The following is an 18038-nucleotide window of genomic DNA, read 5'->3' on the forward strand; positions in this document are numbered from 1 at the left end:
AGTGCATACCAAGAAATATATGCTATCAGATAAAGGCTGAAGGGAGATCCGTAACCGCCCGTGAGAATCTCTGATAGCATCTGCACGTTAATCGAAGACATGGAATTGGCTAATCAAGACCAAAATCGGACTTTTAGAGCGTACTAATTGGGAGCACTTCACTGCTGAGAATGCCTACCTCAAAAGGCTTCCATTACTTCCATTAATTATGGCAGGAGCAACATGTTTGGCCACCTATGGTCTGGCGCGAGGCATTTCCCTCGTTCGGCTCAGCCCAGAAGGCATCCAGCCTTACCGACGCAACCACGGTGCACGATCACACACGTCCAAGCACCAACTTCTAGAAACCGAAGGGGTTGGCGACATTGAAGCATAGATGCCAGTTACCTCGTACAATAGCACTGATTGACAGAAAGGAGCATGGCTGTCAATCATATGGAGGCCACGTTTGGAACCTTCGAGGGGAATGCCAATGCCTGTCTGGGCGTTTCAAGGAAATGTATCTCAGCAGGGCTGGAGTGACAAAAACACGAGGCTGTGTCCAGATGCCTTTGAACACGAAAGTCTGGTCAAAGCAACGTTGAGAAAAAGGAAAGGATTCATGCCAGTGCTGCAGGGTTGGAGAGAGGGGGGCCTACCTACCCCACACTTACTGACTACCCACCTGCAAAAGTAGGAGTTAGGCGGACCTATCTCAGGTACGGTACCTAGGTAAACATGCAGGTGGTCAGGACGTACCTTGAGCCTGAGCATACCTAAGGTATTCCTTGACCGCGCAAAGCCGGTCTTGTCGTCCGACTACTTCGGGTCGGACTATGACCCTGCTCTGGAACATCCACTAGGAAGAGGCGGATTGCCAAAGGGTGATATTTGAAGAACAGATCAGGGACAACCCCTGTGCTGAAGAGGTTGCGCTTGAAAGAGCACCTCAGGAGCCCAGCGCCTCCGCGGGGTTTAGCAACACACCATCTCGTGCGTGTGCCTCACCTCTATGCATACGAGTACCACCCACCCCTCACGGTGGCGGTAGCGAATCGAATCCTGCATGACCTTGGCTTCTCCAGACTGAGGACCTGGGGCAACTGGAACACTGTGGCTGCCCCTCTGTGTTGTCGGCCAACAGAAGGATACCATCCGTCACAGACTGTGGGGATGATTGTACGCAGGCTCTGTTGTTTCTCAGTGAGCGAGCACTCATGATGAGGAAAATTGAGTGCAAGGGCTAGCCAGGTACACAGGCCAGCCATACTCAGTGAGCAATATCCATACTAGGTAGCTGGCTAAGTCCCAGTCTCATTCTAAACAAAGCATACAAGCAGAATGCAGGATAGACTCGCATCGAAAGCGTTTCAAAGGTCATGCGGTCACGATTGAAAGCAATCCATGACAGGTTTCAGTCTTAGCCCCTCACACCTGCTGGTTGCCGAGTCATCACGAGAAAGACATTTCCCTATTTTGAGAAGAGTCTTCTCGCCCTGCGAGGCACTGCCCAGACACTAGAGAGAAGATTGCAAGCCACCATGGGACCCAAGAGCTAAAGTGCAACATGTCATGAGATCTACGATTTTCGAAGTGGTGTCAACCATTTTGAGATCGATCGTTCATTCTGGCGTCGCTAGTCAGGAACCCCTCTCTGCCTCATGCCGATTTGCATGGCCTTCAGCTGGCAAGTTCGCAACCGTGTTTAAAGGGGACTAGAGGAAGGCATGAATCGATGAATCGGGATGGGGGTTGAAGCCATCGAGGAGCGTTTGCGGGGTAATCTGTGTCGGTTTGTCGTGTGTGACCACCACATTTGAAGATAGGCGTGAAGCTATCAGATTTGGAGGGTGATAGTTCTTTGGTTGTGGTGTGCAGGTGTTCAACTTGGGCAGTCGGTTTGCAGATCTGGGGGGGAACTATCCGTGCCAACGGACGGTTGTTACCGTGGCCTAGAGAGCCTAGAGAGCCTAAAGAGCCTAAGGAGCCTCACCTGTTGGGTTTTCAGTTCGGGTGTACCTGGCCTATTCCTTACCTGGCGTTAGTGGCATTTAGAGACTGGCCACCCCCTCTTTGACAAGTCACGCATGCATGCAGGTACGCGAGCTCGCCGAACTTTGAATTGGTCTCCATCATGCCATGGCCCATGGAAAGAGTCATGACATGGCTGGCCTCCATGGGTTATCGGACAGCCAGTTGTCTTGCCTGGTCGATTCTTCCGTAGGTCATGATATCTTTCGCCACGGGTAACTACGTGCCTTCGTCACCACCCCTATCCCTGTCCAAGGCTAATATTGTTGTTTGTGTTGTTTATTTAGTACGATTGAGCATAACTGGAACCTTGCTCATGGGGAGAATTCTTCTCGTTAAATCCAGGACGAGGTAATCAAGCATAGCCTGGTACACATGCATTATCCGTAAAGACGGTAAGGAATTGCAAGATGAGGACACGTCTAGATCGAGATCCGTTCGCTTCATTCGCTTCTTCAACATGATGGTGCAACACCAACAGCCAGCCATTTTGCATAGTTGTTCCCTAAACCAGCCTTACCCGGCACTGACCGCTTAGAGGGTTCGGCCAACCCGGTGAACACTGACGAGTGACCACACCGGCCACCACTCCCTCCTAAATTCCAAACCGTCAATTCTGCCACAGAAGCCATCACCGCGCTTTCCGAAGGCCAATCCAGCACAAGGTTATCACGCTTTTGCCAGTGGAAGTCATTTCTGCAGGAGCTGCCTAAAGCAGTCCTGAGGTCTGACGGACGTCGCTCGCTTCTCCTTTCAGATCTCTTGAGTCTTGATGCAACTTTCGGAAACACGCAGGTCAGGTGGAGCTTAGCGAACAACATGACAGCATACCCTTGAGCCTTGACAGTCGAGCCTTTTTCACACTTGAGCCAATTCGGAAGAATTAGTCGAACTGTGTCCAGGAATGATTTTCCAGTCCCCTGCAGATCCCAGATGAGTATGAGGAATCGAGCAGTGACTCTGTTGCTCAGTGCAAATTGCCAGCCTGGTCCAGGGTAGGAGTTACCCAGTATTCGGTAGCTGCCCATCAAGTTCGGTAGATAATAACTTTGTTCTCAAGAATTTGAAAAGTGGACAGCGGGAAATCTTGACGTAATACAACAATTTCCAATAAACGGTGGGCATTGATGGCAAAAGCAGGCTTCTTCCCTGTGCCTTTTGATTAACCCATCACCGCGGAAGAATGAAATGCGGACAGTGCCTCTGGCACTAGACATCTGCAGGCATCCAACCCCAGCAATCTTGAGCATTCCACGTGGACTCGCAGGGTGTATCCAGGGTGTCAGTGCTTTGCCAGCTGATCCACCCCTGCCAGTCTCAGCGTAATTAGCGTTCAAGGGTGTGACATTCGGGAATAGAAACCTTTCACTTGGGTGCGGGAGCTTTGTGTTCGTGTTGGCCCTTGCGACGGTACCTGACGCTAATTGACTTGAGGCTGCCAGCAATATGCAAGGGGCCCGAGTCAGACCTGCCCAGGTGCCAGTGAGAACTGAGAGCAAAGGTGTGCCTGACTAACCTGCTCGTAGGTGCGATGGTCCTCGTATCTCAGCTCCGACCATCCACCTTCCCCCCTCCCTTCGTCCTTTTGCGACATCAAAGGATCCTGGTGGCTTGATAATTATTCCAATCGTCAAGGCGTTGATACTAACTTGGAAGGGTGGCACCACCTGATCGGGTTTCAAGCTTGCCACCGCATTCCCTAGTCTCTTTAGTTGCTACGTTCTTCGGCTTTCGCTAGACTGGTCATCTTTTTTTGACGTTTTCCCTGATCCAGGTGTAACCATGTGAGTTGTCAGATGGAGAGAAAAACCCAAAAATGCTCACAGGCAAGTCCCCGGTACTTTCCAAGGACCAGGGTGGCCCTGACACATAGCGTCTATACCACTGGTAGAACTTTGCCATGCATTCATTCTCAGATACATAAACGCGTGGATCCTGTCCGAGTCTCGCATGCATATTGTTTTGTCTCCCTTCAAACTCCAGATCAACAAACCTTCCTTTCTTACAAGCGACAGCCGTTTTTATATTCCAGTCTATCATTCTCTATTAAGACTGTTTACTCTCACCACGTGCTTCAGACAAACACACACACCGCTCCATTGACAGCCTGCAGCCATCATGTTGGAGGTACCCATCATCCGGGAACCTGTTCCTAGAAACTCGTCTCCAGAGGCTGCATCAGGAGCAAAGTCGCCTACTCAGCCTCGTTACTCACATCTACTATATCTGTCAGAAGCAGAGCGAGAGGTCTACACAGCCAACATGCAAAGATCCTCGTCATCATCTTCACGTTCCGTTCGCTCAAACCGATCAGCCAGGTCCTCGGCACAGTCGCAAGTGTCAGCCTCGACACACAACACCTCAAGAATAAGCATGCAGGCGCCCCGTTGGGCAGATGATCACTACCCGCTCATTAACACCATCCATCCCGAGAATGTTCCATCGACCGTGTCGAGGCATCACTCGGTATTTAGCTGTGCCCGGCAGATGGCTCAGATCCACAACATGATAATTCGCGCACTGAACTCATCGTGGAACTATGCTCCAACGGTGAAGCCCTCCACTCAGGCAGCGGCTGATTTCCTTCTTTTCAACCAACAACTCTTTACCAGTCTCGATCACCACCACAAGGTGGAGGATGATTTCATGTTCCCGGCCGTAGAGAAATTACTCGGTCGGCCCGGGGCCATGGAGGAGAACGTCAAAGGCCATCAATCTTTCGCAGAGGGCCTCGCAATCTTCCAAAAATATATTTTCGTCACACGACCGGATGAGTTCAATGGCATGACGTTCCGACACATCATCGAGTCGTTCGCCCCCGAATTGATCCAACATTTACACGACGAGATTTCCAGCCTAATGAGTCTCCATGTGCTCGACTCGAATGAGCTGATGAAGATCTGGAAACACACCGAGCAGATGGCTTCCAAAGCCACCGATCTGTACTCCGACATCCCCTGGAGACTGGGGTGTCAGGACAAATCTTTCACCATTGATGGTGCGAAATGCACAGCTTCCAGTTCCCGTTGGATTCTGGACGCCGTGGTGCGAAATTGGCATGCCAGACGGCACGCAGGAGCTTGGAGGTTCTGCCCAAGTGACCTTCATGGCCTGCGACGACAAATAGTCTTGACCTGACGATGGCCGGGTTTTTCTTCTTCTTTTTCTTGATGACTACCTATGACGATTAATGATTCTTGTGGAGGATATGGATATTCCTTTGTTCTATTATCTTGTGTGGTCTAATTTCTGTGTCGTGTGTCGAGCGTTCAAGCACAAATCTCCGCACTTTTCTTAGCGAGAATGATTTTTGTGAGCGGCTTCAAAATGTTCTTGTTCTTTCGGGGGTATCGTTCTTTTAAACATATATCCAATATTTCTCTTGTACCATAGTATCCCTGATGGATCGACTCATACAATACTGATGATGAGCAAACACCCTAATTCTTCAATAATTCTGGGAACAGCCCCAGTAATTCTCTGAGATGACTGATTTGAAATTCACTTGCTTTCTTTGCTGGGCTGGGCACCGATGGTTCTACCAGATGGACCGTATTTCTCCATCCTCTAGCGTATGCTGCTTCGCAGTTCAAGTGCGAATCGTCGACGAAGTAGACCTGGGTGCCAGCAGGGACACTTGCTTCACGCTCGGCTTTCGCGAACATTTGAGGCAGCGGCTTCGGCACAAGTCGCTTCTCCGTATAGTCGCAGTAAGTAATTCCTTCGAAGAAATGTTCAATGCCCAGCAGCTTCACCACACGGCGGCCGTGCGTGATGTGCGCGTTGGTGAAGAGCCATAACTTGACTTTGGATTTGTCGAAAGACTCCAGGATCTTGAATATCTCGGGATCGGGTTTAAGCAAGTCGTCCAAGGGGAGAGCGTCATCCACTTCCCGGTTGAAATCTAAAGGATCGATCTTGTGGAAACGCGATAGTCCCTCGATCGCAAGACCGTAGTCCTTGTAGTACTGCTGATGTAATCGCGTCGCTTCTTCGGTCGAGACAGCGAGGTGTTTGATGAAGTATTTGTTGATCAGAATGGCCATGTGGTCATGCACATTGTTGCTCTTGGGATACAGGCAGTTGTCTATGTCAAAGAAGAACACTGGCCGGTGGTCCACCTTTGCTTCGGTGATGGCCATGGTTGTGGTCGGCAAGAATTTAATCTCTAAATTGGCCAGGGAGACTTTCAAGCCGGGTGATTAATTAACGAGTGAAGTATTCCTCTTGACAAAGGAGTAGGTCTACAGCCCTCTTTGTAATGCAAGGAATGTGGTTGATGCTTTGAAATCACATTGTTAAAAGTTGGACATGTTGTGACTCAGTAGTCTCAGCGTCCCGTCTCGTAGTATTCTGTGGTTGAGACTCGTCGCATCATCGAAATCAAATTGAGCGGCGAAAATTGTTTTGGCAGTGCTATTAAAAGCAGCGGATAATCACGTGCTGTGAACTGTGGCTGGTGGCTGGTGGCTCCTTCCGTGCAGCTGCCTTTTTCCTGTTTCCTGCACTTGCCAGTGTGACTTTCACTTTTCCAGCAACATATTTCAATTACTTTCACTTCGTCGTCCACTCTTTCATTCTTCTACTTATTATCAACAATCTCCTTCTTTCCCCAATTCTTTTTGGCTCTCTAATCGGAGATAGCCTTCGATTTCTTCCAAGTACATGATTTTGCTTTCGCCATGTTGCCTGGCAGGTAATTGAACTGTTCTCCTGAAAGTCGCGCGAGATTCCACGCGCCAACAACCATGGCGGCTACCGTTGGTCCCTTGCTCAACGGCAATATGCCAGTAGTGCGTCACTTGAATGAGGCGCTCGAGTACGAGAAGATCTTGAAACTACGCGATGAGGTATTCGCGGGTAATCATCCTCGACTGACAGTACCTGCGCATGCTGTTCAGCATCCTTCTGCTCAGTCTCAGTCTCAGTCCTCGTCCCAGTCTTACTTGAACATTCCTCCCACATACCCTCCCAGTGCCTCGCAGACCCATTCTGCGAATCTCCAGTCCAAGCGTGAAGAGGAAGCCACAAGATCTCAGAAACAACTCAATGGAGGATTCACCACTTCCACTCAACCTGCCAGTAATGTTTCTGAATTTGACCCTGTTCTTTTGACCAAATCAGATGATCTAGTCCGGGCTGAAACTCAATTGAAAAGACAGCGCCTAGAAAAGGCCTTGAAAGACCAGTTCGAGCAGAAGAGATTGGATGCTCGCAAGAAGCCGGCCCCTGCAGAGGCAAAACCCGATTTTGATTTGCAGGCCATGCTCACAAAAGCCTCTGATATTGTCAAACCCTCCTCAGCCAAGGATGACGCCGACGCCTCAGACTCCCTGGATGAGAATTCCTTCTACTCTAGTAGAGCACCCGATTCTGTTCAGGACGGGCCCAGCTCTTCAGGAGGAGAAGAAGACGGTGAAGCTGACCAAACATCAGGTCCTCGTGTGAGTGCCGTTATGGGAGAACCCCTTCAAATGGACGACGACGCCGATGCCCTAGCTTACATCCGACATTCACCACCCCGGATCCCAGATCCAATTAAGCACAATGTCCCCGTTGACCATGCCATCATGGATTTGGATGATGAAGAGGAGGAAGGAGAATATTCACCACCAGAGGCAACAGAGCAGTATCCCACGAACAGCAATACCCTTCCTGGAGCTATGCAAGATAGTCGAGATCCACGAGGTCGCCCTTTGCGCAGATACTCAGAAGCAGGTGACAACGGGAGGAGAGCCGCTTCTCCTGCTGAAGCCAATATGCGCATTGTAAGAAACCATATCACATCTCCCATTGCCCCTCAACCATCACGTGTGTCTCCTCTTGCTGTAGCTAAGGATCAACCTTTTTCACAGAATGGTCGTCAAATGCGGACCCGTCGAGCACAACAGCAAGGTTCTCCACCTAGCCCAGATGATTCTCAGTCGTTGCCAGCCCGGAAGAAACGAAAAGTCGAAAGGCCAAGGAGGACTCGTCGAAATGGTGGTCTCTCGCCAGATGCTTTCATTAAGGAAGAAAATGTCTCGCCTCCACCATTTCATGACGTCCAGCCTCTTGGGTCTGGAAGACCGCGCCCTGCTGCTTCCGAGCGACCGATCATTGTCGAAGATGACGAACCAGTTCAACAAATTCGTTATATGCCACCACCCCCAACACGGTATGTGGAATCTCCCTTACGACCACTCCCACGACAAGTTGAGCAATTGATGCCCTTGAGTGAGCCTCGCGTATCGTCCAGAGCCAGTATGAGACCTGTTAGAGACGATCAAGACTTGCGTCGTGTGGCCAGTCTGCACAACATGCGATCCGAGGCAACTCGAGACTATGTAGAGCCATACTACGAGTCTCCTCTTCGTGCCCGAGCAGCATCTTACGCGAGAACTGGAAGTCCTGCACTCATGGAATCACCTCGACAACCCCGTGATATCCCGATCGAGTACGACCAACCTCCACAGGAGGTGAGAGTGATGCGAACACCAGCCCCAGTCTACCGCGAAGTGTACGATGATGGTGAGGGTGGCTACCGATATGCCGCGGAACCGATGCCACCACCACCACCTCCTATGGAGAGAATAGTGGTTGATCAATATGGCCGAAAATTTCGAGAGATCATTGCGCCTGAGCGTCCTTCTGTGGCCCCCAGAGCAATGTCGGTTCGACGAGGTGAGCCTGAACCACTTTACGAAAGTTATCAATCACCACGAGCAAGTTCAGTCTTTGTCGATTCTGGTCCAGAACGATCTTATGCAGCAGAAATGCCACCGCCGCAGATCACCTACCGCCGTCTGGGGGAACCGGGTCGGAGCTCAGCTGTTCCTGTGTCCGCCACACGAGAATATCATGATCCTTCACAACTAGCTAGACCCTCCAGCGTTCAAGTTGTGGACCGGGCCTCTCGTCAACCCGTTTATGCGGATGATCGGGCCGAGTTTCGAGAGCCGATACGTATGTCAAGTGTGAGACCCGTTGCAAGCAGATACGAGGAATCACGACCCGTGGAAATGTTGACTCGTGGTCAAAGCGTGCGTCCCGCAGCTCGTGAAGGTAGCGTGTTTGTTGATGATAGGCCCCGGGTTCACCAGGAATATCTTCCCATAGAACAGCCGAGATATCGCGCGGTGGAGCCGGAGAAGCGATTTTTCGATGCACAAGGAAGAGAGGTCATTATGCCTATGATGGACACCCTTGTGGATGCCCCTATGGATGGCAGGCATAGAGTGATGGAGAGATATTGAGATTAGTAAGAGAATGGCTTGGGGTGGGAAACTGGATACGGATGATTCCTGGTGGTTGGTCCGCCACATTCTGAGGATGTACGAGTATAAAATTGGGCTGATGATAAGGTCGGCCTATAAGTGGTTGTAATAATGAGTTGCCTACAAGGCTGCTTGAAGGTACTGTCTACGAAATTAGCCAGCGTCGACAGGCAAAAGTAATGGGGAAAATACACCTAAAGCATAAAAGGTACCAATTTTGCATATCTCCGGCTTACATGCTGTATGCTTCCGCAGATGCTGTGGTTTCGAACAAATCTGGTCTTGGCTAGTGTGTCTTGATCATCGCGATGATGGCATACCAACAGGTCTAGTCGATATCTCGATGCACTCCGGTTAATCGAGGAGACGAAGTCGACCCACTATCGAGAGGCTACCAATTACTTTACATTCGTACGTCGCCGGCACCGGCAAATATGTTTGGATATATCCCCGAATGCCGAAAGAGTTGATTGAACGCTAGTGACATGTTATGAGTCGGGCCCGGGGAAATTGTTCCAGCAGACATTCGATCAGCAACGCAAGACCTTTGAATAAGGACCTACTCATTGAGCTGATGTTTAAAAACTTAGAGAGTGTCTCGCTCCGGACAGATTCTCTGTTGAAAAGGTAAAATCTTGAACTCAACACCCGCGAATAGGAGGCAGGAACATAGAGCATCTGGAGCCCAGCATATCTTTATAGCGAAAATACAACTGCGACAATGATCGCAAAGGACGAGCATCACAACGTTAAAAACGACCATCCAAGTCCCAGTGCCTTCGCACACGCTGTTCTTCGGACCACCACGGACAATTACGCGGCCATGACACGTTGGTACCTTAATTTGTTGAATGCAACGATCGCCTTCGAAGTCCCGTATTTCATGTTACTGCGCTATGATGAAGAGCATCACCGCATTGCCATCGCCGCTAAGCCCGAGCACGTTCCCAAGCCCAAAGACCAACGCATCGCTGAAGTTGACCATCTGGCATATACATATTCCACACTTACGGAACTGGCTCAGGTCTACACGTCCTTGAAAGCCAAGGACATGCTGCCAATCTGGACCGTCAACCATGGTCCCACCACCAGTTTCTACTACCGCGACCCGGACGGCAATAAGGTGGAACTGCAGGTGGACAACCTCGACACCACTGAAGAGGCCGATGAATTTGTGAGAGGACCCAAGTTTGCCATGAATCCAATGGGGACAGACATTGATGCCGAGTCATGGGCCAAGGAGATCTTGGCTAAGGTCCGTCCAGATGGCAAAGAAGGCCTGACCGCCGACGAGGTTCGACGCCTGAAGACGCGGAAAGAAATTGGGGAGCGCTTTACTACGCCCGCGGTTTTCTAGATTGAGGAGCCTCACTGATAGAACAGAACTAGCTCTGTCATACTTCCTAAAGGAGCCAGAAGAAACTCCCAAGTCAGTGCCACAGTAAGAGCAAGAGTGCGTCTTTCAGTGAGTCGGGCAACGTCACGACAATACTTGTGCTGAGTGTATCGTATCTTTTGTCAAGTAGTGTAGCAGGCATCCACTGATCACCATTATGAGTCAGCTCCCTTTGGGTCACTTCAGTTCCCTGATCACGATGACGCGAATGAACACACAGATGTAGGGACCAGCATGCTCAATGAGCCTCGCATCGGTCTTTGCTGCCCTTGCCCCTTCCCACCCATGTCTCATTGTCTTCCAAACACCCTGTCCTGGTCTTAGTAAAAAGGCACGGTTACGGTCCTAAGGTGACGCGAGATCGTTGGAGATATGTTATTTTTGCTTTTGGCGTATTCAGGGTGGCTTGAGATATATTATCCTCGTCTAAGTAAGCCCGTTCTTCCAGCGCTGGTGTGTGGCAAGTGGAGGTAAATACTAGAGAAATCCTGAAACCCAATCACACCGATTACATGTATCAATCATTGCTGAAGACACGACGACAGGTCCAACTCTCAGTCTTGTCAAACATCCAGATGCTACTGGACCCCGGAAACAATAAGTTGGAAAAATGTGCTTCTGGCTCCGGATTCTCGATCCTCGCAACACCACTACTCCCAGTTGGACAATCTCGTCACAACGTGTTCCGCATTCTCCACGTTTAGCCGGCACCAACTGTGCCAAAGCCGCAATATGGCGTAAGCGATTTGTTCTCACCTGAAGAGTAGCCAATAATGCTGGGAAGTTTGCTTCTGGGGAACATCCTGTCAAGTTGTGAAAAAACCCATGTCCACTTCGTCTGAAGACATGACTGGTACCAAAGTGCTCCATAAGTCTATATCACCTTCGAATGACGGGTCGAACAGCTATCGGTAAGAGCCAAAATCAGCCGTCCAATGATCTTCATCATTACCCCTGCCCGATCAAGCACATACGCATAGGTTGCAAAAGTTGGAAATTGTATGAATTTCGGATGGGACATACCTCTTGGAAGTATTGATTTTCATCCAGGTTGACAGTGTTGGATTCACCTTCAGCACCGACGTCAGCACCTGATGAGTCTACTGCTGTAGTGCTGGGCTCGCGAATTTGAGCTGTAAGAATTGCGTCTGAGGGTCTGGCTCGGTGAACAGCCGCAGAAGCAGATGCAGCCCATTCTTCAATGAATGGCCAATTGAAAGCACCACCTGTCTCAAAGTTGAGGCGATGAGCGAATCCCGACCCGATACTCATCAGGACCAAGTCTGACTGGGCGGTTGGCGCACCTGGATTCGACAGGATATGGATGAGAAGCATGATGGACGCCCGGAATGGAGCATATAATGCAAGCCTGCCTCGATCAGCTCAGCATCAAGTGTTGTAGACTGGAGGGAACGTTGCTACAGCAACTGGGGGAGACAGTGAATCTTACAGTACGGGTGTATTCGGCTTCAGACGGATCAAGCGACTGCACAAGATGACATTGCGCGCGGTCTCGGCAACGATACGACATGAGCTTTCCACCTGGGCTCGAAAAGCGTCGAATTGGCCCGAGTCGGTGAAAGAGAACCAAGGTACAAGCAAAGAGCTATGAATGTCGGTCAATACGCTGTAGTACAGAAAGTATACCACCATGAGCTGACATCTGGTCATGTTTGGTGGCAGCTGGACATCCTCGATGGCATCGTCGAACGGTATGATGTGTTTGACGGATCGTTTGAACGAATCTACATCGGTATTTAGCTCGGACACCGCGCGTACCAATTTTTCTGTAGGTTGTCGCCGGGCTCGGGCACTTGATAACCGTCTGTAGGCTTGCGATTGAATTTGACTGAGCAGGACGCTTATTGTGGTGAATGGGGTGCTTATATCACTAATGCTGGTTGATAGTTTAGGAGCATCGCAGCTGATTTCGTCGTCGTCAATAGCCTGCGATGATAGTCAGCAATACTCATCGTTCCTCTCGTCCAGACTGACGATCCCTACTGGTGGAAGCCCTGAGCGGGAAGAAATCTGCCTGTCCAGTACGTATATATTCCAAAACAGCTGGTTGCGTTGCAATATTTCTCGATGTGAAAGTCTCCAGGTGGGTGGCGCCTGGCAGTGGAGACCTTTCGCGATTGCTAGGCGCATTGCATTCGAGATCAGTGTATATGTCGTGTGAGGGCTACCGATGCCCTCGCTAAAGTATGCCTAGGACCTTGTTAGCAATTATTGGTTTAGGTTACCTGACATAGAAACTCACCATTAGCGACAAGGCTCTGACGCTAATGATAGTAGAGCGACGATGCATTATGTCTAGTTGCACCGATAAAGCGTTCTCAAACAGAGCCACGGACTTTTCAGCCGCATGTGAATATGGCTCATTCTTACTCTTGGAAATTCGACATCCGAATGCATAGACGGTATAGCGGAGGGCAAACCACGATGGATCTTCATCATCTGGCCTCGGTCTTCGAAAATGTTCGGTCAGGGTAGTGTAAAACCAGTAGTGGTCGATGATGCCAATGGCGGCTTCGAGTGATACTTCAAAGAATGCTGCAAGCAGATCGAGTTAGCCATACCATCTAGAGACATTGCCAGGGCCGCACTCGCCCCTGACATATGACCAAGCAACGGCTTCCGCTGGCTCGGCAGTCGGGCATTTTGCCGCGAGGACAGATCCCGCATTTTCCTTGAAGAGCATGTTGACAGTCCTCGCGAACCGGTGTAGAGATTCTCTCATGGCAGGATACTGCACCTTGCTCTCAAGCCATTCAATACCAGGCTGAGATGCAATAGACAAGAAAGATCTCGGCCCTTCCGTTTGTTTCCACGTCAGCGGAGCAGAACCGAGTATGATACACATTCTTACCGAAATATGCCCTATTGGACTTTGACACGGAAGTCAGTCCCATTTTCTTAGCAAATCATCGGCCATAGCTTACCATCTCGTTTGAGAACAGATTTGAGCTCTCTTCCAGAGCTGGGGTGCTTCCAGTCATTGTTACGCTCGGCGGATTGAGAGTTGTTGTGGTAGTAGTTGTAGATTCGCTCTGGAAGTACGCTGCATCGATGATAACGCTTGGAATTTGATCGTGGCTTGGTTCAAAGCGACTTCCCTCGCTTTCAAAGTTTGTTGCTGCCACAGATCTGGGTCCAGGGTGCTCGAGGACTGAGTCAAAATCGGATCGGCCCAAGATTGAATCGGGCATGGTGACACTATCAACCTCGTGCATTGCAATCGCTGATCTGCCATCCTTGGGGACTTCTGCAGCATGGAAGTTGGTCCTGTGGATCGCGGTACCGTCTGTTGTGGTTCTCCTCCCCTGCCCACCATAGGTACGAACCTGATGAGTCGATGATGACGAATCAATCAAGGCTTCCAATCGAATGAGCCGGGTAGACATCTTCTCACCACGAGGTCGGTTCGCCTTTTGACGGGTTCGAGCAGGGAAAAAACATTCTGTATTGTGATTGATACAATGCTTGCACGGACGCCCTCCTTCACCTGGACCAATTCAGCAGGACGAATTGTGCTAGGAAAGTACGATCTATGCTTACACCTGACTTTCTTTGTGCGACAAAAGCTGCAGGCTTTGGAATATTTCGTTGTTTCGACATGCCCCTTTGGTATTGGAACATCCACGAGTTCAACCTCCATCTTCTTGGGGACTCCAGAGTAAAATAGTGCGATGCGTCAGTCATTCGGCTCTGATGTTATGGATGGCGCACTGTAAGGCCATCATAGTCAAGACAGACAAGATTTGACAGAGGAGAACGTGTTGCCACTGCTTGAAGAGACGTCTCAGTGCTGTGCGCATCGACGTGTTACGAAAGCAGAGGTCCTTGCCAAGGCCGTAGCTGTTGACACCACAAATGAACCCCAGGCTCAAATCCACTGTAACCCAAGGCGAGCGGGGTCCCCATTTGCTCCGCCTTTTCGGCATTCGGGGAAATTGGAAATTCCGGATCCAAGAGGTGCATTATCATGGAACTTTTGTGTAGCTAGGATGACACTGGTCGTAGACCCTCACGGGCGGCCGAGTTACAATACTCAGGATTTAGGGAGGCATGTCTCGGGCATTTGCGAAATCTGTTAGAGCCTGTCGGGTTGGCACAGGTTCGGCACCTCCTGGGTGCCTCCATTGATTCAGTACTTGTCATTATCCTCTTCAAATTCAGCGTATAGCTTCGGTCATTCCGCTCGCTCGTTCAAACTGGCCATGAAATTGTAAAAATTCCACCATCTACGATTCAATACCAGCTTCCGGTAATTGTTGCTGCCACTACAATGGGGTCAATGGGAGAAGCAAAATCCACGACAGTGCTCGTTGTAGGCGCGGGTCCCGTAGGCCTACTGACAGCTCTGATGCTCGCCCAAGGCGGAATCGATGTCGATGTTATAGATTCCGCCACGGAGATCGACCCACGTCCTCGAGGTATTGCTTATGGACCTCCCGCAGTCAGGTATGCCACTTGGCTTAGTCCCCTATCCCGGGTGGTGGAGAGCCATTGTGCTGAAATTGGGACCTTAGAGTGTTACGGCGTGCTGGAGTTTTGGATAGAGCTCTTGAGAGAGGAGCTGAAGGCAAGAGATTGATCTGGAGGGAGTTGAATGGAAAGAAGGTGCGAGTGTCCTCTTCACCAACACATAAGTGGACAGTTCTCACCACAGATATTGTGGCAGATCACCGAAATCGATTTTACTAGTGACCCAACGTTCGTTGACCGGTCAATCATCTTGCCTGTCCATCTTCTGGCCGGTTTGTTGTATGAAGAGCTCACCAAACTGGACAACGCCAAAGTCCACTGGGGCTGCAAATACGTTGGCCACACTCAAGATGATAGTCATGTACTGGTAGAAGCTGAACGCAATGGCAAGACGGAGAAGTTTGACGTGGACTTCATGGTTGGATGTGACGGTGGCCGCAGCAGCGTCCGGAGAGCATTATTCAACGACTCATTCCCAGGCAAGACTTGGGATGTGCAGATTGTGGCCATGAATCTAGGTTGACTCTCCCTTAGCTTTGGAAACTACTAACATCGAAAATAGATCCGTTACGATGGTTTCGACAAGGCTGGATGGTCAGATACACAATGGATCGTTGATACCGAGCACTGGGGTATGGCTTGCAAGATTGACGATACGGGGTTATGGCGATTTGGCTATGGCGAGCGTGTTGCACTCGATGAGAAGGACCTCAAAGCGGGCATCGCTGCGAAACTTAAGGTCCTCTTGCCGGGTGCACCAGAAGAAGGAGAGTATGAAGTGCTCAGGTGGAGTCCCTTCGTGATGAACAATCGATGCGTGGGCAAGATGCATGTTGGGCGCGTTCTTCTTGCTGGAGATGCGGCCCATCTGTGCAATCCAATGTAAGTTGATGGCGCTTTTTCTTTTAACACGCATTAGAATTGACCCACATTGACAAGGGGCGGCCTTGGTCTGACTGGAGGCATTTCGGACGTTGGGAGCCTCGTCGATGCTCTACAAGGAATCCACGAAGGAAGGGCCAGTTTAAAAATCCTCGAGATCTACGATCAGACCAGGAGAGAAATATTCCACAAGTTCATCGATCCTGTCTCCTCAGCCAACCTAGAGCGGATATGGATTGATGGATCAACAGCTTTAGAGAAAGACCCTGCTCTACAATTTATGCACACGGCTTCTCAAGATCCGGCCAAGCTGGCCCACCTTATCCGCGTAAGTTCCAGGTCGACTCGGTCTAGAGACTGTTTACGTGCTAACCAAAAATCGCAGGCGCAGGATGTATTGACGGCAGATCTGACAAAACACTATGACCTGTGAATGGAGTTTCTGCCAGCGTCGGCATCATTCGATAAGAGCATGTGCACTGGGAATGATCTCATATAGTGATAAAGGGAAACAGCTTAAAAAATACATGATCTATTGGTTCTGCGTTATGATTGATCCTCAGAGAGTCTTTTGGCAAGCTCAAATCCCCAGGCTTCCGCAGCCTTGTCACCTGTGCCTAGGGCGAGTGGTGGACTGAGATGATTATGGCCTGGAAGCTCCCAGTATTCCGCTTGACCACCAAGCTCCTTCCATTCCGTCGTCAATTGCTTCTCCGTCTCTATGAGCAAGACAGGATCATATTCAGTGGCGATGAGTAGTAGCTTTGGACGGCGTAAGGTTGTTTCGCCACCATCTTGGGAGTGGTTACCATACTTCCTGCGCATCAAATTCAACGGTGCGTTGTGGACGATGTTTTCGCGAGTCGTGTAATATCTCAATAAATTGGGCACCATGGGCGCCACGAACGTGTTGTCCGGATCCGCGAGCATTGTAGCACTCAGAACAATCGCCTTTTTGAGATAGAGCTTTGCCGAAGGCTCAGTGACTCTCTGCGTTGAGCTTGTGAATAGCTCGTCAAAGAGCCACGAAGCTAAATGCGAGCCACCAGCCGAGTTGCCCATGATGATCAATTCCCGCTGTTTGTCACTTTTGGTGGAGAGATTTTCCTCAATCCATCTGATCACGAGGTCGAGATCTTGTCCACCGCTGTTGAACACGGCACCGTGCTGTAGGAGGCGATAGTTCATGATGACGGCGTCGTAGCCCATGTCTTGTGTCAGGAAGTATGCCAGACCTTTGTACACTACTTCGCCGGGGATCTCGGGCGCAATACTTCCACCACTGATATTTGCGCCACCATGGAGAAAAACAAAAATTGGGCCGGCTTGACCCGGGCTCGAAGAAGAGCGATAGAAATCGAGGGTTTGACGCTCATGAGCACCATAGCAGTGCACCTCTCTTGGGATGCTATTCAGCAATGTCAAACGTTCCGGTCGTCGCAAGAGATCACCAAATGCCTGAAAGGTCACTGATGCCGAACCAACTACATCACGACCGAACGCTGGTAATTTGTCCATGTTGCTTACAACTTGAAAAGCGGTATACCAACGAGAAGAATTCTATTACCACAAAGGAGAAGAAAAAGATCCATGGCAACAAGACAATATCAACCGTGAACGGTTCGGGGCTTCAAAAGGGAGCAAATTCTCAGGCGATTGTTGCCGGAAATAGTCGAACCTCAGCATCCATCGGAACTGTTCATGGAGATAAAAATGTCGATATGCCCACTAAACCGGAGTGAAGGGTATCAAACCGGTCCGAATAATGGTAAATTGATTCCCCAAAATACCGAAACCCGCTGTCCGGCTTTCAAGTCTGACGAGATGTGCTGACCTGGGAGTTGGGCAGCTTCTTTAGGCGGGGCACCATAGGTTATGTGAGAATCGTTAGCAACTCGGAGTCTTATGGCTAGGCTATGGATCTAGTTGTACAGGCCTTGTACAGTACTCCAAGCTCAGCATTGCCTTGAAAACTTGGGCCGTAGGCATCATCCTCCAAATAC

At 50.0% G+C, this 18038-nt stretch overlaps 7 protein-coding genes across 7 annotated transcripts; 4 read left to right on the top strand and 3 right to left on the bottom strand.

Annotated features, from left to right (window-relative positions):
* Window positions 1–4128: 4128 nt before the first annotated feature.
* Window positions 4129–5148, top strand: LTR84_009025 (uncharacterized protein; the record flags this gene model as incomplete). Its single annotated transcript, XM_064852567.1, has 1 exon — window positions 4129–5148. The coding sequence occupies one exon, from the start codon at window positions 4129–4131 to the stop codon at window positions 5146–5148; it is 1020 nt and encodes a 339-aa protein (XP_064701274.1).
* A 302-nt stretch (window positions 5149–5450) lies between these two features.
* On the bottom strand, window positions 5451–6152 carry LTR84_009026 (uncharacterized protein; the record flags this gene model as incomplete). Its single annotated transcript, XM_064852568.1, has 1 exon — window positions 5451–6152. One exon carries the CDS (start codon window positions 6150–6152, stop codon window positions 5451–5453), a length of 702 nt encoding a protein of 233 aa, XP_064701275.1.
* A 606-nt stretch (window positions 6153–6758) lies between these two features.
* On the top strand, window positions 6759–9245 carry LTR84_009027 (uncharacterized protein; the record flags this gene model as incomplete). Its single annotated transcript, XM_064852569.1, has 1 exon — window positions 6759–9245. The coding sequence occupies one exon, from the start codon at window positions 6759–6761 to the stop codon at window positions 9243–9245; it is 2487 nt and encodes an 828-aa protein (XP_064701276.1).
* Window positions 9246–9987: 742 nt separating this feature from the next.
* On the top strand, window positions 9988–10623 carry LTR84_009028 (uncharacterized protein; the record flags this gene model as incomplete). Its single annotated transcript, XM_064852570.1, has 1 exon — window positions 9988–10623. One exon carries the CDS (start codon window positions 9988–9990, stop codon window positions 10621–10623), a length of 636 nt encoding a protein of 211 aa, XP_064701277.1.
* A 987-nt stretch (window positions 10624–11610) lies between these two features.
* On the bottom strand, window positions 11611–14069 carry LTR84_009029 (uncharacterized protein; the record flags this gene model as incomplete). Its single annotated transcript, XM_064852571.1, has 6 exons — window positions 11611–12031; window positions 12113–12609; window positions 12926–13218; window positions 13276–13479; window positions 13535–13553; window positions 13608–14069. The coding sequence occupies 6 exons, from the start codon at window positions 14067–14069 to the stop codon at window positions 11611–11613; spliced, it is 1896 nt and encodes a 631-aa protein (XP_064701278.1).
* An 893-nt stretch (window positions 14070–14962) lies between these two features.
* Window positions 14963–16468, top strand: LTR84_009030 (uncharacterized protein; the record flags this gene model as incomplete). The annotated part of the gene is made up of 6 exons (XM_064852572.1): window positions 14963–15129; window positions 15198–15288; window positions 15350–15655; window positions 15716–16035; window positions 16093–16363; window positions 16421–16468. 6 exons carry the CDS (start codon window positions 14963–14965, stop codon window positions 16466–16468), a joined length of 1203 nt encoding a protein of 400 aa, XP_064701279.1.
* Window positions 16469–16581: 113 nt separating this feature from the next.
* Window positions 16582–17553, bottom strand: LTR84_009031 (uncharacterized protein; the record flags this gene model as incomplete). Its single annotated transcript, XM_064852573.1, has 1 exon — window positions 16582–17553. The coding sequence occupies one exon, from the start codon at window positions 17551–17553 to the stop codon at window positions 16582–16584; it is 972 nt and encodes a 323-aa protein (XP_064701280.1).
* Between the last annotated feature and the right edge of the window lie 485 nt (window positions 17554–18038).

The sequence above is a fragment of the Exophiala bonariae genome (genome assembly GCF_035927105.1).
Source record: "Exophiala bonariae strain CCFEE 5792 chromosome Unknown scaffold_35, whole genome shotgun sequence".
Lineage (NCBI taxonomy): Eukaryota > Fungi > Ascomycota > Eurotiomycetes > Chaetothyriales > Herpotrichiellaceae > Exophiala > Exophiala bonariae.